The sequence below is a fragment of the Achroia grisella genome, unplaced genomic scaffold, assembly GCF_030625045.1.
Source record: "Achroia grisella isolate CSIRO2021 unplaced genomic scaffold, CSIRO_AGI_Agris_v1 utg3297, whole genome shotgun sequence".
Classification (NCBI taxonomy): Eukaryota; Metazoa; Arthropoda; class Insecta; order Lepidoptera; family Pyralidae; genus Achroia; species Achroia grisella.
In genome coordinates, this window is record NW_026712802.1 from 223,539 (window position 1) to 249,343 (window position 25,805).

At 30.5% G+C, this 25,805-nt stretch overlaps 2 protein-coding genes across 9 annotated transcripts in view; one reads left to right on the plus strand and one right to left on the minus strand.

Moving 5' to 3' along the window:
- Positions 1-7,102: 7,102 nt before the first annotated feature.
- Positions 7,103-12,863, minus strand: LOC131843799 (vitamin K epoxide reductase complex subunit 1). The gene is made up of 4 exons (XM_059192555.1): positions 12,772-12,863; positions 10,655-10,833; positions 10,048-10,145; positions 7,103-7,305 (listed from the first exon to the last, which is right to left on the minus strand). Exons 2-4 carry the CDS (start codon positions 10,819-10,821, stop codon positions 7,103-7,105), a joined length of 468 nt encoding a protein of 155 aa, XP_059048538.1. The 5' UTR covers positions 10,822-10,833; positions 12,772-12,863.
- Positions 12,864-15,583: 2,720 nt separating this feature from the next.
- Positions 15,584-25,805, plus strand: part of LOC131843796 (fibrosin-1-like protein) — a 68,685-nt gene continuing 58,463 nt past the window's right edge. For all 8 annotated transcript variants that reach the window (XM_059192546.1, XM_059192551.1, XM_059192547.1 and 5 more), the window contains exon 1: positions 15,584-16,224. In XM_059192546.1, coding sequence (XP_059048529.1) covers positions 15,985-16,224 — 240 coding nt within the window. In that variant the 5' untranslated portion in view covers positions 15,584-15,984. The remainder of the gene's footprint in view (positions 16,225-25,805) is intronic.

Consider the following 25,805-nt stretch of genomic DNA (forward strand, 5'->3'; position numbering starts at 1 on the left):
GTTCATGGCTACAAAACGGTAGCGCGTGTCAGTATCTTATTTATATTTGTGCAAACATAAACACACAATATCTAAACACCATTGTTTTGACAAATTACATAAACATATCAAATTGTATCATGAAATATAAAGTTCTATATATTTCTCTCTCTTATAAAGGACCTAATCTGAAGGAGAAGGTAGGCATATAATAAATTCTTAAAATAAAAATGTAGTCACGTTTATTAGAATTAATTTGAATGCATCCGTTGAGCGCCATTATTAAATTCAATTTATTATTTTCCATAGATTTTAATCCTTAGCATATACGCCAATTAGGATATAAGATATGTCAGAATGAATGAATTCCTCGGAATCACAATATAAGATAACCGAGAATCGCTGACTTTGTAAGATTATATTATTTGTTGTAGTCCTTTTATGAGTCCTGCAAATATACAACGTGCCGATCTTGATGGCTGTGGCTAAACGATAAGCCTGAGAGAACATTTCATTTGCAATTTAAAATACGCGTAGGTAGGCTCTATTTCAAAGCATTCATACCGAAATATTGCAACGTCTACGTTATCTGTTAGTTTTAGAAATCGTTTAAAAAACGTGTTTTATTACCATTCTTCTCAAATTTTCATTTAGTTAATCAACATTCAATAAAAAACCGATAAAAATGTTTGCCCAGATAAACTGGAAATTAGTTGAAAATTCTCGCCAAATGCTAGTGAAATTTTTGACTATTATAATATAATAAAATAAATATATTTTAGATATTTACTTTTTTCCTATTTTTCCTATTTCTAACAAGTGAGAATAGACAAAAGGTCTTCATAAAGATAGACATTTATGTTACTAAATATAATACGCCAGTTTTTTTACTTATAACGCTTAAAAATAAAAAAACTATCTAATAAAGAACAATTACTACAGAAAGTCTATAGTTTACGCAATAGCATAGACATCGCAATTGCCCCTCATATGTTTATATTATGTAGATCCTTGTAATAAACAGAACGTAGCTAGTAGGCAATACAAACGTCATAAAACATTTGATTTACGTTCCCTACCTCCCCTGTCTGCATATCTTATGTAAATGTTCACATTAAAATGGTTTCCTCTATATATAATTTGTCTCATTTAATTATATCAATTAATTGTCATCGTAGGTTTTTGATTTCATATCAAAATGCTTTGAAGCGTTGCTTATACTTAATTTAAGACTTAGTATGCTAAAATATTTAAGATTTTATTCTACATCTCAATCTATCATCGTCAATCATAAAAATACTATGTACATCATCCACTGTTTACAAAATCGTAAAACAATTCCTAAAACGCATCGTATACAAAATATACAAAACTACGCCCCATGGAATTGACATCATCCTACCTGTATACCAATAATTAAGTCAAAGTATATTTAATTATATTATATCTTGAATCAGTGTCATATTTTTTTTCTAGTTATTAATAAACCTTTTTAGTCTTGTGCAATGACTACTACTTTAGATTCATGAATCTATTACGGTACTTCGTCATAAAAATATTTTTTGTCGATATGTTTGCCAAATCTCGTGTGGGTAGAATTTTTTACCATCTACCTACACGACCCAATCTAAACTACCTATTACCTTTGATTATTTATAAAAGAATTGTTATTTATCATTGCACTTATTTCATTTTATATACCCCTCCGAATAAAATCCGGCTATATCAATCGTAACGAAATAGGTTGTGGGCGGAACAGAATTAAAATTATTATTCATTTTATCTTCGACTTACTATTAATTAATCTTGCTGTTCTAAAGGTATACCTTGAATACATAGTACTATTAGATATGTATTCTATTCTTCAGATAAATATATAGAGAATGTTGACCTCACATTGAGAACTCAAACATAGTTCTGCCAGTCGCTAAAATATTATTTTAGACGAATTAATTACATCTTTCAGTTCAATTCACAAATCATTGAAGTCATTAAGCAAATCACGAGTCATTAATTTATTATAATACGAAAACGGTGTGTAACTGCATAGTCATTACCACTTAGATGGACATTCAGATATATAGAGCCCCTGGCATTTTTCTCAGTTTCTTTTGCAACTTGCCTTGTCTAAAACTACTTCGTAACACTTAGTTGCTCTTGTACATTACGATATTTTATTGACGTATTGTACTTACAGGTGTTTGATCAGCTGATGAAAACGAGAATGATAGCGCATATGTGTAATTGTTTAACTATAGTGTGTATTGAATAGAACGTTTAACATTTATACATCTCCGTGAATGTTTGGTGTTTTTGCTTCATATATAATAATATAAATCATACAAAATCAAATTCTTATTTTAAAGAGACATAGCTAGTATTAATATGGCTAATCATATCCAATGTTTTTTACTATTATTGTTTTCATAACTAGATATGTAAAAAGCTGCTGGACGGATAGCCGATGAATGAAATGAAAAGTGTTAACCTATATACAGATGATTTGAAGCAGGACATAACAAAATAGATTATGACACTCGTAGTGTCCCACATACCTTACTATACCTAACGGCTGAGGTGTTATGTACATATATCACTAGTAATAATAATATAAAATACAAATAATGTGACCCAAAATATCATGCAGACCTATATATATTAGTTGATTAGAATAATACGCCAAAATACTCTAATATTGTACTGTTCTAACTAAACCTAAAAACCACCAAACTCCACTATTGAAAGCTTATCTCTCTTTTTGCTTAGCCATAGTCGGTAAAAAAAATTATAGACGTATTTTTATATCATATAATAATAATGTAATTATCATAAAATGCATGTAGGTATGTAGATATTATAGTCTGACCGCAACGGCAATCACTATTATGTCTATACAAATCATGTAATGACTGTGATTATTATTTTGTTGTACGCTACTCGAAAACCACTTGCAATGTTTACATTTTAACTAGATAATTGTTATTGCCAATAGAGCTTAATCGCATCCTTACTTCAGCCTTTAGATTTTTTTTAACTATAGTGGGAAAAAAATTAATAACTCACTTGATGGAATGTAGCAAATGTCACCAGTAGACATTTTTTTTTTTTATGGCTGATAATGGAATAGTGCTCCCGCCTGCGCTAACGGTTTACGCTGGCGGGGCACCAGTGGAGGATGATAAGATGAGCATGAGGTCAGGTCAGTTAGCCCATCGTGACAAATTCACAAAGAATTTATCAGGATGGTTTCCAGGGGGAACCGCGTGGAGGTCAACCTGATATGGTACATTGCTAGTAATGCGGTCATGAGTCCACATTACTAACAATCCCCTCCCCCCCACCAGTAGACATTAACAGCACCAGGGACATCATGTCATCATAGCCTGACGACTCTAGTATTGGAACATTACTATTAAATTTATATAGATATTTAGGCTAGATTAACTGAATAAAAGACATCATAATTAGAATTTCTAATTTAGAAAGTTTTGTGATCCTTGTACTAAATATATAGATGTTTTACATTTATAATTCATTTATATTATGGAGTGTCTGGTCATTTTTACAGGTACTATATGTAAGAGTCTACATATAGGTAGTACTGTGATAATGCGACTCGTTGTCATTCCTACACTCAGGTGATTTACATAACTCCTTTCATGCAAAAAATATATGAAAAAAGTATATATAATATATTATTATTATTATAGAATATAACGGAAAAAAATTCGATGTACACGTCACACGTGTCTTACGAACACCACTAATAAATTAATGAATTGGGATGAAAACAGGTTAAGTATCATAACAAATTAACTAAGAACTAAGCATGATAATTTTGAGGTGAAAGTGCATAGAGGTCAAACTGATAGTTTGATACCTAAGCCATTGCCAATACATTATAATATGTTGTATATGATACTAATGAAAAACACAATACAAAAAGAAATTAGGCAACCCTATTTTAAGGCCTTAACAAATTCTTAAAGTAAATATTCACAATGAAACCAAGAACAGCTGTCAAATTTTAAGGTCAATGGCGCTATCTTAGCAATCCTAAAAAGGTGCACAACACGCGTAGGTAAAGTATTTCGTAGCACACAAACAATAAGACACATAATATTCTGTATAAAATAGGGTTCTGTACAAAAATTCCTCATAGTATATGTTCTACCACTTTTTAACAATTGCTAAAAATCGGCTACACATAGGATTTTCATATGGATTATTTTGTTTAATGTTGGCCTTAGCTCAATTTATTATTTTCCATAGATTAATATTTCAATCTTAATAAAATATAAAAATAATTTCAGTATTATATATTTATATATTTTATTAAGATACAAAATCGTTGAATGTGCAAAGCTGCTCATAAATTGTAATAGAATTATGACAAATATAATTAATAGGAACCCTAAAAAAGACGCGTGGGCAATACTCGAGTGCAAATTTGGGAGAACATGCCTAATGTGCTGCAAAATACTCAGTTAAATATTAAGACCATGAGTCAATCCTATAAGTTAAGTCCTATATGGTAAGTTAATAATATAAGTAGGTATAATCTGTGTCATTGCACAAGGTAGTCTAGATTTCAGCCTTGATTTATTACGCCCGGTGTTGCCTTATATTGACATATTGTATGTGCAGACTTCAGGTATTTCCTATTGTATGTACGAGTGTGCAGTTTTGTATACCAATATATCAGTTTATATGAAAAATAATGTAATTTTCTGAATCTAAAATCTACTCAAGGAAGGACAGCTGAATTCTAAAAGAAAAACCCCGTTCAATACAGTATTTGAAAAAAACCTATTGAAAATAAAGGAATTCTTAAAATAATGATGTTTTAATTACAAATACACGTGAGAATGTCAATATGATTCAGTATCACATATGGACGTATATATTGACCACGTAGCCAGCCAGTCACTTAGTAGAATACACTACACATGCGCCCATAATAATTCTACAAATACAGTAAATCTGACTGTAAGCTCGGTTCCGTGTGGAATGATTATTATATCATAATAATTGCATATGTTATTATTATACATACATAATGATATAAATAACGTGGGACATTAGGCTCAACGTTCTACTGCTCTGACAATTGGTAGCGTCACTACAAATCTAAGTGGGTGGCTGTAATTGTACTGCTCCCACACTGTCAAGTTTACGGCCGAAATTCACGCGTCACGTAATGGAATAATAATTACTAAGATTTTACCTACCTAGAGTATGTACATTTGAGCAAATCTGTTTATTTACTTAGGTAACATATTTGTGAGAGGACTTGTGTCTTTTACAAGTTTTTCTGTGTACAAAGTCTCTCCTACTATTTGTACGTAGAATTGTAAGGCTTATTTAAACAGAACGAATAAACAGCCGAATGGTGTAAGGTTTTAATATAGGCAACTAAGATTGCCAAAAAAGGAGATACTTTTGATCTGTTTTAAAAGTTCCAGTATGTTCAATTTGTACTACCAAACGCCCCATAATCATGCATGTCGTTCTAATAAGTCACTTTCATACATAAATTTTCATCACACTTTAATAATCTTATAAGTTTTAAAAACCACAGGCAGTTGAAGTTATAAATAGCGTCACCGTAAAGCTGTATCCTATCACAGTCCAATTCACAAAATCGTGCTATAACCAAAAAAACATGGTACCTTACCTATAATACTTGTATTAAAATGTTTAAAAATTTGAATTTGTCGTTACGTTAAAAAATAAATGAAACTGTATATGCTACCTGAGAAGACAATCAAAGTCTTTAATCTTTGTAAGTCAAGGCGTAGCTACCTATATATATTAATCTGATGTGAGCGCCATCTGATTGTTTGTCAACGACTCAAAATCTTGCTCAGATTTACGTGAAGCTCTGTGGAGTAGCGGTTCGCTTATAAAAAACTATGGCAAAAAATTATAAGTACATCAACTTGAATATTTCAACCTGTTTTAATATTTTAAGGCCTTTGTCGGTATACCTAAGTGGTAGTGATAAAATCACAACAATGTGATTAAATGATGATGACCAGGGTATGTAAGTGGTTATGTGTCTTCCTTGAATTACAGTTTTAAGTATCTATTTAAACAAAAGGCATTTTATTTAACATTTAAATGTAATTATTTCACAAACTAAATTCCTCTAGTGCTATAACTAACTAATTCCGAAATTATTTATATAAAGGTCAATACAACAATGAAAATAAACATTAAATACAACTTAATAGCAAGTTTCTTTTTATTCGTACACTTACACATATATTAATATTTATATAATAATATTTTGGTGTAGAACGGCAATTTTGAAAATTAACATGTGGTAATATTATACATATATAGAATAGATATAGGTAGCTATTGTGAACAGTTATAGCAGTCACGTTCACTTGCACATAAGTAGACACTAATGACTTCACAAGGAAGCGCGTGCCACAGTAAACAGATGCAAAGAATTTTATAGGTATCCTTTTAGAGTATGCCGAATGAGTAAGTAGTCACATAAGTAATCTACCATTGCTAGATATGAGGGAGACCACATATCACGTTCGTGAATAGATCACAATGTCACAATTTTTTAATGACTCTACCTAAATAGGCTTTTCTAATACTTTTATTTATTTCATTTATAGCGCCATCTGTACGTTAAATGGAACACTTGCTATTCAGCGATAGATGTCAATAGTATCGCCTAACCAAAAAGATTCACTATAAAATCAAAGATGTCAGCAATTTTCTGTAGAATCTTATTCTAAATAACCGACTTTACATAAATTGTAATACATTTTGTATATTTCATGTAGTTGAAAAATGAAATATATAAAATAAAATAGAAAAATCTTACCTAAAAGATTTGTCTAAAGCCCATTTATGATCTGACTGAACTGGACGTAATTTCATTAAATGAAATAATTGTAATAATTAATTTGTAATGAAATAATAATGATTATGCTAAACAAGAGCTCACATAATTATTGTTTAGCGTATTATATGTAGTTCAGGAACGATTACCTAATTATACTACAACCCGGTTGCATTTTATATTAAAGAAAATACAGGACAGGTTAAACACACTTTGAATATTAAAAGGAACGTTTTTATTGTAAATAAATATTTATTACTTATTTTTTTCTGCCGACAATCTATTTTTCCGATATACCAGCCAAACAAGACTACCGTTAACAAAATAAGTCGTTATACAGACTACACATATGTCACGTAACACAAATGTAAGAAGGTATGCCAGGTAGAAGCTCGATGCAAGCCCACTTAATGTCAAAAAGAATTGCAGCCGCATCCAAAGACGATGATCGAATGTTGCTGAAAAAAAAAATACGGTTAGAAAAGTAAAGAGGTTTGTATAAATCGGAGCATGTGGTGATTATTGTTTCTGTCCACCCTGTAGGGAACAGGTAGGTACGAAATTTAGATAATACATAGGTGTAAGTGTATTAATTAAGTTAAATTATAATTAAAATGGTACAACCTGTACTTAGTATAGGTAAGCAAAAAAAGCTATGCAAATATAAATCATTTCACGGTATGAAGATTCGTATGTACACACAAAAATCTTTTAAAAAAAGAATAATCTTTTGTAATTAAACAAAACGAATTTATTAGATACTTTCCAATAAATTCAGCGTTACCGTTTCTCTAACGATAAAATTAAACAAGCCAACCTCAATTAGGTACATTACATAGGTCCAATATATCGAGAATTCGGAATCAATTTATTAAAGCAAATATTTTGATGGATTATGAACTGTCGGGTAACGATATAAATCAAACAAAAGCCGTGGCTTATTTCAATATCGAGGGATAACAATGCCACTAACAATTTCGGCCGTTTACGAGCGTGTTTCGTAGAATTAACATTTTAGCAAAACAATAAAAGCTCACGCGAACTCTTCCAACGTTCTAAACAGAGAACTGTTTATTGGTATTAAATTTTGATAATAAACTCTTGCTCGCCGTAATAAAAATAATTATAAACTCCATTTATAATTCATAAATAAAAATTATAGATGATATAAACAATTTCGCTTTTACTTTAAGTCTTTGGACTTAAATTTATGTCTACATGAAAACTCATATTATAATCTCTCTCAACTAAATCAAATAGCTATTAGTAGCCTGTCTTTCGCAAATAGCCATTAAATATTCACGTCATCTTAAAATCCCTTTCTTATTTGATCACTACGTCAAGAACAAAGTAAATACTCTTAGTCAGCAGAGTGATAATATTTCGCTTTTATGTTTAAAGCCTAAATTTACATCACATAACTAGTTTTATGCGTGATGTTATGAATCTCATTTCGCAATATAAATTAGTTTCGCGAAACCAAGACAATTTCGTTATTCCACATAAACTGTTCTAGTGTCATGAAACTAATCCATGCAATAAATATTAAATTAGATGTTTTCACGCTAAATTGTAGATAAACATTATATCGTTTCACTCCATTACTTTCGTAATGTAAATTAGGACTTTAGGGTACCTTAGTTTATAGACCTAGGTAGGTACAAAATTGGATCTGATTATAGACAAGTCATAACATTATTCGTAATTCCATGTTGTTTCTTTTTGCATAAATAACTCTAGTTAACATATACAAACACAAAGTAAATATTAGATATGTAAGTGGTATAATGTTAGTAAAGTGTTTGTCTTATAGTTTATACAAACAATAAACGAATACTTCAGACTTCCCAGGCGATTTCAAGCGAACAAATGCTATCCTATTACAATAACGGTTATTCGCAGCTCGTGAGCTACCAAATAAGCGTATACTGTAAGCAGCTTGCGCGGATTTCGCAAGATTTTTCTCGTGGTAAAGTCACGAAACTAAAACCACGGGCGCCGGGCGGTAACTCGCGATATACAAAGTCTGGTATTAGGTTTGTGGTAGTATAGAAACTGTTTTAATACTATGATTTGTTTTCTATTGTCTTGTCATATTATAACATTTCAACATATATATCTTACATTTTAGTTGAATTAAACCAATATTTCCTTATGGTCGATATCGTTTTGTATCAAGATTTAATATCTATTTAGTTATAACTAAATAATTATTATTCTTAATATAATATATATTTGAAAATTGATTCATAAGAATATATTTTGATAATAAACATAATAATAACATAATAAAAACAATTGGTATATCAAACTTAAAAAATATGAATTATTAAAAAAATACAATAAAATTGTCTATAAGGTAGTTAAATAGCTTTGTCTTAAATGTACTGTACACTGCTGCATCATCGTATATCTAAGTAATGTATTAAATAGTTTTGGTACCATTATAAAAATACTTTTATTTGCACGATATAATATAGTTTTACTTGGCAAAGCCGCGGCGTCATCACAGCGGCGTGTAATTTATAATATTATATGTTTATTGCTCCCATTCCTTATAGAGGTTGTATATTATATTAGCATAAGTACATGATAATATATTATCAGTTTATAAAGCTCCATCCTAGTATATCTGGTGTTACTACATTATTAAATGGGCTACATCGATTTATGAAGCAATCGTAGTATTTTTATACCGTTCTAATTTTTTACAATACTCTAGACTTTACAGTGGCTTAAGGATATTCAGATAATTGCTTGTTAACAATTTGTAGTTAGGACTTATAAATGGTGCATATATTTGATAATGTAATAACCCATTTATTTTCTCATAAAAGGGGGACTTTAGCTTACTATAATCACACCAGAGAGTTGTGTAAATGTAATTTAGCTTGTTACCGTTGTTTACTAACACTGGATAATTAGGTAAATTTATAAAGACAGGAATAAATTATTATAAGCCAGAATGGAATCTATTTTTATAGGGGTAATCAATCACTTCAGTCTTAGACAGTCTTCAAACATCTATTTATAATATACAAATATCTGTGGTTTGGTTACATATTCCACTTACTTTGAATTACTCAGCGCGTTAGATAAATATTCTTAAAATAAAACTAAATTCGATTCAATATTGAATAAAATGGATTTTCTCTAAAAATATCCTCTAATAATAACATTTGAATATAGGTACTACTTACTTAAAAATATAATCAAACAGTAGTAAATTATCCCATAAATACAATTCGGCACGTCCATCTTTAGGTCTTTGGGGAGAAGCCCGAACCCTTTAGAATATCTGTAATGAAAATACATGTAGGTACAATATTAAAAATAGACAAAATGAAATCTCCTAAACTATACATTGTAATTTGGAACGAGTTCTAAAAAACATTTTCACCATATTTTCTTTTATATTCCGAAATTTGGTCGCTAATTCGCACCGATATTATTTTATTTATTTTTTATACACTTTATTGCACCAGAACAAAAAAATATATTAATTAATATAAATATATATATATATATATACAATCATAGGAACAAAGGCAGCCTTATCGCTAAGCAATCTCTTACAGACAACCTTTAGGTAGACGGTGAAGGTATATGAAAAAGAGTAGGAGGTGCAAATCACAACACAACTAATATATAAATAATATGTACAATAATAATTAATATTAATAATAATTTTGTGGTGGTTTTTTTTGGTTGGACCAATAGAATACCAAACTCAATAGAAATAAAATTTTCAGCTACTAATAACTATAAATATCTATCTATCTATAGTTAAAGAAATAAATTACTCACTTCGATGTAAGAACTCGAGAACAGCTTGCATATTCAGATATGTCACATAGAGCCTTGTAGCCGGGCCGTGCTTCCGCTGCCATCTCCACATAAAGAGCATAAGTAGAAACCAGTACCCCTATTATTGCTGTTGCTATGATGAGTCGATCTAGTCTTTTCGTATGCATTATTGGAGTTTTCTAAAAAGAAATAATAAAATAACAGTCTGTTCATTATTTATCGCACTAGCCGTACTGTTATATATTTAGATTATCTTAAGTTATCTGATAGGTTCATTTTGATTATAGATACCTATATATATACATGTACAGATTATAAGATAATAGGAATCTAGTTAAGGTAAGTTTTTCAATCAAAGACACTATTTAATGTCTTATTAAACTTACTAAAACATCAATTTAAATAAATAAAATCGCCACATAATTTACCTAGTTAATAACATCGGTATTAATAAATGAAAACATTCAGGTGTTAATTTACGAACGAGATCTCTATCGGGCCATTACGCGCCGCTGAATTTAATACGCTAAGTGAAGTGCCGTAATTTATGAATTCGAAATGTTACTTCGAATTCGTTCAGACGCTTTTTTGTAAAGCAATTAAGTTTTTATGAATACAAAATGCCTAATATGGTATGAATTGATTGTATGTTATTACACTACAATGACGTGAATTGCGGTCACACAAATTATGTATAACATATTTTTCCTGCACTTTGTTAATTAAATAAAAAAACTAATTAATTAAAATTGAATCAAAATAAATAATAATTGGCAACGTGGCTAGACCCGCAATTTTGAGGTTCTGTATTCTAATCAGTAAAACAGAATTCTTATATAGTATAGGTATTTTCTTTTTTACGGCCGACTAAAAAGTAATAATAATAATAAACTCTTTATTGTGCACATAGAAAAAATACAATAAGAAAAAACAATAAAAAGAAAATCAGGCGGTCTTATCGCTATAAGCAATTTTTTTACAGACAACCTGCAATATAGGACTAACGTACACAGAAGAGGTAGATGGCACACACAAGACACTATAATTATTAAACGAATTAATATATTGGAAGATTTCACAGATAAATAGGAAAAAATGAGCTAAAGGGACAGATAATGAGAGACGATAGTTCCAAAGGCGAATGGCTTGGACAGTGAAAGAGTTGGAATAAAAGTGCTCAGATATGTTAGATGACAACGCATTCATTTTTCTGCCAAGTTTCATCTTTCAAAGCTTTCTTACAGTCTCTTCCACTAGCTCTTGGGAAAAATAGATAGGTGTAACAGAAGTATCCACGTGACAAAACAAAACACAGTAAAGGCCTGAAAGTCACCGGTTCATAGAAGTAACAGAAAGTTGCCTTTCAGCAACCCTACTTGCACAACCTACTTCATATTGTAAACGTCTTGGAAAGTTGAAATGCACATGTACCGACGGTGGCTAAAATAAGGAAACCATACCAAACAAAAATTAACTATATATATGTTCAATACATGAGTAAAATATGCATTTTAAAATAGATAAGTATTATATTTCTATTAATTTATAAATATACGTAGCTAGTTAAATATAGTAATAAAATACCACCAAGCGAGTATTTACGGATAAAAAAATTAATGGAATACGTAGGTTACTATTTTAAAAATTAATATTACAGTAATATGGCAATAACGACTAAATCATTAAGTTTTACGGGTATCGATTCCTGCACGTTGCTTATTTTACATTTATTAAGTGTTTTGTTTTATATTTAATTATGTGTATTAAGTTTCAAACTTTAGATACTAAATACACGTTACAAACACAGATCACATTTGCTGTAGGTTTATTTCATTTACAGACAAAGAAATGAATTATACAATAATTCAGTAGATACAGTGTATTGAAATAAACAAAATGAAAACAGATTAAATTTTAATGCGTATCGATTATGAACCAACTCTCTGTAACATACTTTTTAATAAATTCTTATAAACTTGGATAGCGTAAATCAACAACGATTATAAACTACGATTGTAATCATCACAGATGTGTATAATTGTATATGTAGTACTAAGTATATCACGTATTATTAATAAGTCAATCGTTTATTCTTAAAAAGCAACTATTTACTGTACCTAACATGTGAGTAATACAGTATTTTCTCATTCAATGGTATTTTTCAACTTTAGTATTATTATAGCTTACAGCACACAAGTTAAAGTCTCAAGAGTTCACATGCTACTGAAACAAATTATATTGACACGTCTTTACATAAAATTAATATTATTATCATTAATTAATATGCAAATTGCCGCGGAGTCTGCGCAACCAGTCTTTATTATCTGATAGATCTTTGAACCCAAAAGTACATATTCATCAGCCTCAACTCTAACTATAAAGTTAGTAGAGACCAGAATTTATAAAGTTTTATAAAACTGGGTAGGTTTATGGTCGTTCACTGTGTTCGTATGAATACATAGGAATATTAAAAAACAGTAGATATCTGTAACATGTTATTAAAGTCCATACTACCCGTTTACACTGAATACGTCAACCCGATGAGTGTGGATGCCGCTTAAATTACGCGATCCAGTGAACAGAACAAACAATAGCGTATCTTGCCGATTAATCGGAACGTATTTTATACAATAATATAATTTTAACGCGGTTACTGTACTGGCTTTTATTATTTCAGATATTGCTAACATTTCATTCTGTTTATACGAAAGCAAAGTAAATTAATTGCCATCATACGTTGTCTATACCATTCAAAATAATTATCTAATAACTATAAAACGAGTTAATTAAAATACTTAGTTAAGTCATACGTAGTAAAATAACTTGCTTAGGTACTTATTTTTAATTCTTTCCGCAAACATGTAAATAACGTTATCGCACTAACAGTCATTTATAAAATAAATGAGATACTAAACTATAAATAATACAAAAATAATAGTTATAGATATTACCTATCTTATCTGTGGTTACAGTAACTAAAGGTGTATTATATATTGTAGAAATTAAATTAGCTTGGACAACAAGTATTTGATACCTATTTGACCTTATTCATATTATTGACTGTCATGTTTACATAATTTAAATTGGTTCTTTAATTAAAACTTTCTTTTCAACGTATATGTACTTTGGTACAGGAAATAATATCATGCGCCACTCGAAGAAGTAAAAACACTTTTTTCATAATAATAATAGCATTTAGCGTTTTTTTCTTCATTCGCCAGCCGGTTTGCGGTAAAGTCATTATTTTTACATTCACCAGATGGCGACACTCATGGGAAATTATCTATAATTTGTACTTTACACATTTAGTACAATACAAAACTTGTATCTGTTCCTGGCATTAATTCACACATTATGTCTAAATATCTAACAAATATTAATCAATTTACCTTTTTCAATATTCATTTTAATTTTATATGGATAGTTCATGTTGTCCGTCCGTTACAGCGTTATACTTACCTATTTCAGTTTCGATCAATTTTATTATCTAAACAATTATAATACTACATTTTATTGAGTACATCTTTAACGATAGCAGCTCTCACTCTTTTATTCTAAAGTATTTTTTAGGACTAAAAATATATTACATACTTACCTACTTATCTAACTAAAAAAATCTGCCCAAATCATAAATTTGCTGTCACAAATTATACATATACCACAATTCTTGCCACTGGATGGGATGAATAGTATGATAAGAATTTTTCAAGCATGAGAAAACAATGGTATAGCAACAATAATAGGTAAGTGCATCAGATTGTGAAAAATGGACTAAAAAAATTAGCAAGTTGCCAATTTTCTTTACTTTCATGTATTGTAAAGTACTTAATAGAAAAAATAATTAAGTATTACCAATATACATAATAATAATGAAATAAATGAAAAGACATAATGAATAGTAATACATTTCTTTTTGTTATGTTTTGTTCAAAATTTCCAGTTATATTTTAATCAACTTTTAAACAATTTACACTCTGGTAACCCCACATGCTATGAAGCTGATTGCAGAGAAGGTTTTAATAATGCGTACCAAAATAAAAAAGAAAACTAAATCAAATTATATATAATGTCTGACCGTTTTCTAAAATGTAAAAACTTTGCAAATAGTTATAAGAAACAAAAGCAAAAATATTTTGTTAAACCAACCAAAACAAACAACTTTATACTAAAATTTACTGGCACTGCGATACGATAAGATTTGTTTACGACAAATAGTTACATGAAATATTATTTCTTGTTAAGCGCCATCTGTTATACACTGTAGAAACGCCTCCAGTTAAAGAATGACAACTATAGCAGCAGCCTAATTGTTTTAATAGTAACTATGAAAAAAGTAATTTATTATTAATAGAGTTTATGAAACTGAATTATGAAAATAATATTTGTTTTTTAGTGCTTGTAGTAAATGTGTTATTCTGTAATTTTAATGAGTTTAGAACGCAGCTGATTAAAATGTCAAAATCAACCAAGATAAATATTATTAAACAAGAACACAAATTGTAATGCACTGTGCCATCCAATAAAGCCAGCATGGAGTCGAATTCTACTAAATATTAACACAGTGAATCGATGTTGGAAAGCATTCACACTAACAAGTTCTTTTCACATAATATCCCTACTGCCAACATAATAATATGTTGTATGAATATTTTTATATTAAATCACTAGCAATTTAATCAATAATATATGATTTATGAATTATTTCCGTCACGGAATAATTGCGGTTATAGTAAATTAAATAATGATATTATATTTAATATAGACTTATCCTAAACTTGTATACAAGCAATTTCGAAAATAATGACATAGAAAGAGACAGAAAGGTTTGTAAGAAAAGGAGGACCGAGCGCCACATTGCCAATGACGCCCGATATCGCGGAATGTAAGTTTCGGTGTGTTGGTGCCACTGGTTTAGTTCACCATCGCGACCGCAACGCAGCGTTGGCGTCGTGCAACACCTTTCATTGTATTGACTATTGACTGATTCTGAACACAGAGAATAATGTATAAAGTTAATTTATCTTATTGTTGTCTTAGTTCTTGTTGAAATATATAGTAATATGTCTTAGTTTAAGTGGAATAATGCCTCCGTTTACGTGAATGTGAAAGAAGACAGCCTGTCTAGTGCTACGCGGCCATTTTACTTGCAATGCGGCAACGGTGTACGGTCCGCCATTGGAAACGACCAGTGTCTTTTTCTGAGTGTAAGTTTTATATTTTGTCGAATAACACGGCATAAAACCGACGGATAACCATGTGTGATAAAAGTGTAGTGCGGACTTTAGTGTAGTGAAGCACGGTGGTCGGGTGATTCGAATAATGTGCGAACGATGGAAAACGAAGTGAAGCAGCGCAATCAGAGAAATAGGCGAAGGGAGCGGGCACAGCGCATGCAAGCACAGCGAGAGAGTAAAGTTAAGGATGGGGACAGTGGCGAGGACGAGTCTCCGGCGAGAGAGAAGCCGCCTCGTCCTCCGGCCAGGAGGAAGAAGTCGCGGGAGCCCCTCGGAGAGGAGGACATCATCGATGGTTTCGCCATAATGGCATTTCGCACCTACGAAGATCTAGAGGTAAGTTCATCAAACTAAAATATAACCCAAAGTAATGACATGTCACTTTATAACAAATTCTGAATGTCTGGACGCCCCATTAATTCTGTGTATTGTTTACATTTACATTAGCCTACAAAACAAATTTAGTTTTTGTCTTACCCATCACAGATATACAATATACATAGAGTAAATAGAAGTAATAGGTGTATTTGTTGTTATGCACCACTATTTCTTAAATACAATCTTGTATAATGTGACTAGGTCACGTTAGTTTAATTTATACTATACAATAACTACTATTGGTAATCTTTTTAATTGGTAGGTAAGTAATTATAATACTAAATTATAGTCATCACACGGATTGTCCTTTAAATAGGATCCCTTTACAAAAACAGCACTCCGTAATCGCTTTGGACGTCGACGCTTCGGAAGTGCATTGACCCATCAAGACTGAGTGAACCCTGTGCAAATGATTTGAAATTGGTCCATCTCTAATTGATTTTCTTATCAGTGAAAGAAAGTACACTCCTATTTAAAAAATATTACGCTTTGTATACTTAGTTGGTTCTAATAATATCCTGGACATGAGTACACATACGCATTGTGTAGTTATGTAGCTACCTATTATGTAGTGAGCAGCTGACGACGGGCGCGCCTGCCTGAACGCGGGGCAGCGCTCTCGGCGGGCGAATGCAGTCGCGGTCTCCCACAAAGTGTAAATTTGGTCTAAGTGGCTTTCGCTCGTTTGTGCTCATTTATCGCGCCGTCCTCGAATGGCAATATGTTGTGTACGTTGAAGTCTCGTATGTGCACAATAAAACTACATTCTGCACTATCGTTTTAAATTATGGCGACAGGCTTGCCGTTTGTGGCTCGTTGGAGCGGCGCGCGCTTATATTATAGGCTGAACAGGTTCCTTTGCCCCTATTTAATTCACCACATGCGGTGTGCAAACGCTTATGCAATTCTATTCACAATGACTGTAAATTTTCTTGGTAAAAGCCTTTTTCTCTATCGTTTACAAAGACATTACTGTTTACTGTGCACTCATGTTAATGTGTGTGTTATGTTTGTACTTTACACACAGAATTATCATAATAATTGCAAGATATCGCAGATAGGTATTATTTTAGCGTAACTTACAGGGTTGGAGAATAATTTTATTGATGGCAACTAAATTCCAATCAGTCATTATCATAGTCGTCATACTTTATACGTATGTAATCGGAATTATTATAAATTATCTTTATTTCGTTCCTTCAATTACGTGTAATTTGGACATTTGCCTACTTAACGTAACTATAGGTAATATGGTTAATATTGACTTCGTCATTGTATATTAATAAGAAAATATCTCGTATATTTTCAGGTATGTATCTACTTTATTGTATTTATTTTAAAATAGCGTGATAACTATTCAGTACAATGGTAATAAGTGAATTTTAAACGAATAATAATAGAATAACTGTAATTATAGTGGACTGGTACTATCGAGGCATAATCGAATGAGAATAAAATCAGATCACTTCCAATAATAAGTGAATTATTAGGTATATAAAAATATAATAATTCATGTGTTCTCAAACCAAATATAATGTGGCTCTAACTATATGAATATAGAATTAACGCTACGATGATCCTTTAGCATTTGATATAACATCAAGTACCTTAATATAGAATAAAATATTTCTGTTTCTCCCTTAAAAATACTTACGTGCATGTTCCACATACGTAGCTTCATTTATCACGCTGTAATTATAAACATAAATGTTTGTCTAAAAGTACATACTACTTATTTCCTCCATATTCATAACTTCAGTCTAATAATATTAGTACCTGCACAAGGTGTTATTTCTCACATAAATTATGCTAAGTGCGTATCTACACTTGTACTAAATAGTTTGCATTATACGGTACGCTGTTAGAATTTCTGTAAGTGCTTAATCAATCAAATTTTTCGTGCGTAACATCTCTGACATTAATATTATTAGGGTATATTATATAGTAATATTAGTATACAAAATTATAGCGACTATATGTATACCTCTTTTAGGAAACATATTATAAACTAAAAACTATTAATAAGGTCCAAATTGTTATGCCCACTGATGTCAAATGTTCTATTTATTATTTAAGGCTAACATTATTTACAAAGTACCGTCTAATTGAGACATCCCTACTCTTTGAATTTGGTTGACAACATTTGAAGCTGACCTTGTTAAACCCGGGTGCAAAATTTTATAATCTCGATATTTATTTTATCCTCTCTTACAAGTAAGCTATACGACAACATCTTTAAGTGTTCTCAGAAATCTAATACGTTATATTATGTTAAACCCGTACTGCTTTTTAGGGTATAACATGCGCCAAGATCTGGGTCACTTATAACAGGTAATAAATGTACATACATACCCGAAAAACATTACACTCTCCTCGGTGAAACCTCCATTATAGAAGACCTTAAGCCAAATAAAACTACTTAGTTATGTAACTAGGTTACTGCGGTACCTATTTTACGAGTACAAAATAGTCTTCGTAGTTTCTTCTGTTTTGTGCTGTCAAGCTAAAGTAGCTTGACAGCGAGCTGTAGCTACAATGTTTAAAGTGTCATAGCTTATACCGAAATGCTTTGGACAAATTAGTTGCCATTAATAATATTGCCTATTATGTACTATTACAGAATAAGTATGTACACAACAAAATAATATTTTATTATTTTTTCATGTAGAATTCATTTAGACATCTTTTAAACCCGTAAGAAGTGGTTCTTTTTAAGTCATTTTTTTGTATCTTGCAATACTTTCGTCAATCCTGAATCGATATTCCATAAGATATATTATAGTAGTAGTAGTAGTATGTAGTAAAATTATATCAAACTTCTTTTATCAATCCTATTTATTTTGAACTAAAATTCATGCTTACTAAAAAAAATCTAAAAACTGAGCTCCACAATTCGGTAAAGGGAAAGACCCTTATCGACTCAATTATTATCCCAACAAAAACTTGGAAATAACATAAACAGTGAAGCGTAACCATGTCATCCAACACCTTCGGGGCAGTGAACACTATTAACAATAAATTTACGATGCTTGACAATTTTCCCACGGTATTGTAGTCGGTAGCCGTATGACTTTACGTACCGAAATCTAGCATAAATATTTTTAACTACTTATAAATTGATGTATGGTATATATATATATATTCGCGTACTGCATATGTATGACATTTTTTTTCTAAAACAATACTATTTACTATGGGAAGATTGGCGTTAATTTTTGCTAGTAAATATAAATTATCAAATAATTTTCGAAATTAACACGTAAAAATATAACCGTATCGTTAAACTTCTCATTTTAGGTAATCTTGAATATTATCTGACATTGTCTAGTAGTTATAAAAAGTAATTTAAAATTAAATTCTACAACTTCGTTGAACAAAAACAACTAGCTAACTTTGTTTATTAAAAATAAAAAATGAACCATGTTCAAAACTAATTTGAAAAGTTTGACAAGACCCATCTACCTGATAAGCGACCGAGAAACATTGGATGTGGCATGAAGTTAGCGAGCGTGAAATATTGTAGGCATTGGATTTTAGCGAAGCGGACTAACAATCTTTTTCTTTCTTAAATGTTTTTTGTCTCTAACGAGTTATTAAATTGTGCGTTTTAAAATTCCGTTAATTTATTTACTTAAAAGGGATTGTATTATTTTATGTTTTATAAACACCATTGCCTAAAATTATCGTACACGTAATATATTGCTCAGGTAGATATGGAACCTTATATTTGCTCTGTTTAATAAGTTCCTACTACCTATTCGTATTAGAAAATAAGTGTTAAATATTTATTTTATAAGTGGGAACACAAAACGATTACATACCTCAAATGCGTGTTTATTAAATTATATTTTTTATTACACTACTTCAGATCGTTAACATCGTGGCAAGATATTTTTATGTGACGAAACCCAAACTCGTGTTTGAACACTTAATTTGGTTCTTAGCGTGTAGGTAAACAAAATCAATATTACAAGACAAGCCACGATGGGTGGGAGCACCGACCGACCGTCTCGGTACCTCAGACACCCCTATGACCCATCCCATAGTACTGATACAGGAGCTTGGTGTTAGCAAGCTATGACATAAATACTTACCGGGCTAAACTTTAAACCGCTTCGTTTCGCTTTTATTACCTGACTCCTCGAATTTTGTTACACCACTTAGATTTTCAACACCCACAGTAACTTAAGTTCGAGATACGCAAACTTTATAACTTAGCACTCTGTAAGTATGTACAAAGTTGAAGAGTACGTTTTGAAATTTCTTTTCTACTTTTTTCTGCCTAAGTGATAGTTTTTAAGTTTTTAAAGTATAATAGAAGAGATTATAACTCGCTAGTATATGGCGTTTTTAGTTTTCACATTTTGTCTGTTACGGTTAGCTTAACTTTATTTGTATAATAACATTTCTTATACTTGAAAATAATTGATATTTTGAATTAAATATAATTGTACATTTTATTATATATAGTACTATAGTAATACAATCTATAATCTATTGAACGCGGTTTGTAACAATGTAGAAGAAACAATATAAATTGCAAGTATATTCACAAACATATACTGTTGAATTTAATTGAATTCCAGTCATTGCATTTAATGTACAAACCATCATTCATAAATAATAATTATTATTTATGAAGGATTGTCAGTCTTATCACCACAAAATTAACAGTGTAAAATGTAGTCGCTTATATCTATGCAAATAAGATTCTATATTATTATATATTTTCTATATTATTATTGATTATATTTGCAAACAATCTAAATAGTTTGTAAAAAGAGTAGTAAACACTTCTATTCCTTTCTTGTATTATATCTATTGTCTTGTTATTCCTATTGATCTTACACTAATTCTGCCAGTTATTAAATCTTAATTTTTCATTATTTTATCTTTGTTTTATATTCATAGGGCTATCTTCACAAACTATTCCAGTACTTTTGCAAATAAACTTAACCCATTTCAATGTGTGTAATTTTAATATTCGAAAAAATCTATTACACAGAATACAAAAAATGTTATTACTTTTGATGTTAAAAATAACTATTATAGGAATTTATTTCCTCCCTTGTGGTAATAACTAGTCGAGTAACGTCTATTAAAACGGGCACAGGCGGAATAATTAGACTAACAAGTACATATTGTTTCTCGAAAATAAACCAGGAGTCTTGCACTATAATAATATGGCACTAACACGCGAGTAAAACATATTGAAATCCCACATAACTATACACACAATAAAAGTATTTGCAATCCAATAATAACAGCGACTTCGATTACATAATTATTCGTTATATTCAAATTCAAAAAGACCTGCTACTACTGTTCTCTTTTATCATTATTAGCAATGGCTAATAATGACAACATTTCAGTGTTACACATTGATTTGTGTAACACTGAAATATAATAAATCTGGTTTGTACGATTATTCACTAATTCAATCGACTCTGTTTGAATGTAATTTATTATGTAATAAATATAAATACAGATATAAATATAATGAAAACTACACCTACAGTACAGCAACTCAGACTATCTTCAGATTTAGTAACTTAACTATGTGTTAAGTTACTAAATCTGAAGATAGTCTGAGTTGCTGTACTGTAGGTGTAGTTTTCATTACAGCTCGTTTATTCAGTCAGAGAGGTAGTAGGTGGGTGGTAATTGCACAAATTACCCGGGACTGGCTGCAGACAACGGTGACGTCCTTGACCATAACTAAACTAATAGTCCGTGTCAATAAATCGTCGTTACTTATGTTTGTTTCGTTATATTTAAAAAAATATTTGATTCGTTCGTTCGAAAGTCATCTAAACACTTCTTTTTTTACATATAACTTTAATATTTATGTAACTGACTCTAGTTAAGATTTTAGGATTTAGAATTTTAACGACATATTTCGTTTCCATATTTTAACAAAAACAATATAAATACAAAATTAATGATGTAGAGAAAATCTGCGCTCCAAAGTAATTTTGGAATATTAAAGATTGCATAGACATCAAATATTAAAATAAATGCAAATGACCTATTTTGCATTCATAAAGATAATGTAACATCGCTTGTGGTAGTGGTAAAGCGGTTAGTCATTATAGAGCAAATATTTTTAACTTTTAAATAGAACGTTACGTTTATTATAATTTATACAACTAGCTTTTATCCGCGAATTCGTTTGGGTGACCGCAATATATTTTTTGATAGGGATAAGAAGACATCCTATGTCCTTCCTCATCTCAAATGCTAATTAGAGCATGCAACATCTCTTGATTATTGGTTACTCGACCAATCATCATGAAATGTTGCATGCTCTAATTATATATAGTATAGTTATAGCATGAAAGTGTATCAAACTCAATTTCATATTATAATATTAGTTAGGATCATAATATAATTTATTTCTCTCGCAATCTTACGCATTTTATACAGCAAGTAGTACCTATAAATAGAGACAGTTATGTATAAATAATTTAGTGTTATTATGTTACAAGAAAATATATTTAATAAAATTTTCTTAATATTTTATATCGAATTTAGAAATATTTTTCATACGTTTTATTAATACAGTAATGTAACAACACGAATGAAACTAATATAGACACTATCCTTTTTTGCATAATAACATTCTTATTGCAATAGTAACATATGTTTGTATATTTATCAACACCTTTAAGACTTGAATTATATTATTTACGCACCTTTAGATTAGTTATAGCTTTTAACGTGAAAATATTTATTACTATAATTGTTTTGTAATCAGTTCTAGATAAACAATAAATGTACGTTTTATTGGAAATATTTTTTGTCATTATTGTTAAATATATATTATTGCATATTATCACAATCAAATATTTACGTAAATAAAATTAGCATTTTCTCTCCCATTTGCCAACTATATATTTGTTGTAATATGGATGTATATAATGATATAATATACAGTGTTTACAAGTTCTACGAGCGACGAATGATACCGCTATCACGAGCCTTTCTTTGACAACTTCCCCAACGTGCAAACTTGTTTAGTTCGCGTGTGGAAAGACGTGCTCCACGTAATTGAATACTTATTCTAGGATTTACTTGGAAGCGGATTTGGTCGCACACTTACCATTATGCTTATATATGTTACAAAGCTAAAATTTCTAACTTCTATTCTTGGACCATGGCCTTATTTTCTTTAGCTAATACGAATGGAATGTGACAGTTATGTCCAGTTGTAACCCGAAAGATTTGAGTAGTGTTCTCGTGTTGTAATTTTGTTTGAATTTCTAATAATACTACTATACTAATAATAAGGCTACTACATAATTATTCAAAGGAATTATTAACTATCTGCGAAGCCATATTTGACTTGACATTTCGCTGGGTGGAATTGAATGACAATGATGTGATTGAATTTTTATAATACAAAAAATATGCAATAAGTATTTGAGTAAGATTAAATTATTTTCTTTTATTGTATCTAAGAGAATATACGCCTCATATTGAAGGCAATGTGATAATATCCAAAGTAACCAATTGTTGTAGTCATAATATTAGCAATTATCCATTTTCATTCATTTTAATTTCTTAATAAAAAAATGTTTAAACGTAATAATATTTTCCGCTAATGTAGAAGGGAAATCATAACTGAATTAATAGAAACTGTCTGACTCAGTAGCACCCTATCTAGGTCAGAACTCAGATACATTTATTTGAGTTCTGACCTAGATAGGGTGAAAATTATTGGAAATCGCTGAGCCTGGTTGTCGCTCCTTGATCGCTGAGACGTAATTTAGTAATTTTGTCAAATTATATATATAATAATAAAGATGATACGAATATTATGCGTTATTTTTATGAAAACAACACTTATCAAAGAAAATATGTAATCTCTTTTTTGTTTCCGTTTCCAGTTACATCTCCGATTATATATATTATCTTCTATTACAAGTGTTGACAAATAAAACTATTAAGTATATTTATCTTTTATTAAATTGTTAATATTATAATTATGCAATATATAACCCGATGTTTAAAACAAAAATTCATCTCACTAAATACATCAAAAGAATAAAATTAAAATGTATTTCCTACTCCAGTGACTCGTTATAAGATGTGCCAAGTGGCCAGAGTGGAATCGCAATCTCGGTTGAAGTGTGGCGCCGGCATCAGATATTCAGTGGGGTCGGTCGTACATTCGTGAGGCGCTCGCGGTGTATCTCTCCGATCTTCCACGATCGCCTGTAGCACCCTCTCCGCTCTCGGCCATCGCGATCAAAGCCCGTTGAAAGCTTCCGGGGGACAATGTGAATATGTTATAGTAGTCAACTCTCCCTAGTCGCATTCGCTTTTTAACAACATGTGAGTAGTACACTTTTTTATCGGATTTAGAATTTATATGCATTACTAATGTCGTATAACTTACCTAGCCTCTTATCACTGTACTTTCATTTTGTTGTACATTGAAATTGAAACGTTACTAATTTACTACAAATATGAGTATGTACATACATCGTAACTACTTAACGTTCGAGTGTTTGTATTGTAAAGTGAGTCAATCGTACTGTTGACAAATCTCACTTGAGTTAAAGACGTTGACATCTTTCATGAACGGTTTCGAATAGCTCGCTCGTTACTAAAAGGAAACGGGTACCATTATATGACTAAATATATGCCGACGGCATCTATACTCATATTGTTACGGTTTCGTTTCAATATTGTTTGAAAAGTAGCGTTGTAAACGTGAACTTCACAAATTTATTAACTTTCAAAAATAAGAACGAGGCTGTATACTTTACGACCTTTACCGGTGGTCGTACATTGTGTAGGCTTATTGAAAAGACTTAGTATAATTGTACATAAAACATATGGACGATTTTTTTGTATATATCTTTAATTGATTATTATAGGATTTCTTCACCGTAAAGTAGAAATATTAGTATGTGTTGATTTCGTTACATATGATAAAGTATTATGTTGTCATTGAGTACACGTCGAAGCAGAATAAATATTTACGAAGGAATTAGTAAGTACAACGCGACGCGACCGCAGCTATAGCCTCCCATCGTTTGATTTTTCAGTTGACAACACAAATGGAACGGAAACTCCGGTTGAATGATGAACGTTTTAGGAAGTCACGTTGTTCTATGTAGTTGCTATAGACACAATAAACTATTTGTAACATTTATATGCAAGAGATTTCAAACAATATACAGTTCATATCCATCATATAACATTTGGTACAATTTTAGGAATGATAAAAAAATCTTATTATTTTAAAATTATTTTATTTGCAAATAAGCTAAGCTAAGCTATATATGACTAATTCATCCCATAAATAAAAATAGAACTATAAAATTGATGGTGAAAATCAAAGTTGTGTTTGAGTTGCAAAAACCAGTTTTGTTAGAAATACAAAAATTAAGGAGTACTAAGGGAAAGATTTTTATTTTGTAGGTCCAAATAAGACAATTAGTGTTTTGGTTTGGATAATATTCTTTACTTTTGCAACTTTGATATATATAATACCGAGAATTATTCATAGCCACTGTGGAACACTACAT

Excerpts from the sequence above, each read along its gene's own strand:
- LOC131843799 (XM_059192555.1), bottom strand. The coding sequence starts at position 10,821 with ATGCATACGAAAAGACTAGATCGACTCATCATAGCAACAGCAATAATA. Across the intron at positions 10,146-10,654 it reads TCTCGAGTTCTTACATCGAA|ATATTCTAAAGGGTTCGGGC; the intron begins GTGAGTAATTTA and ends TTTTCATTACAG. Across the intron at positions 7,306-10,047 it reads CTGTTTGATTATATTTTTAA|CAACATTCGATCATCGTCTT; the intron begins GTAAGTAGTACC and ends TTTTTTTTTCAG.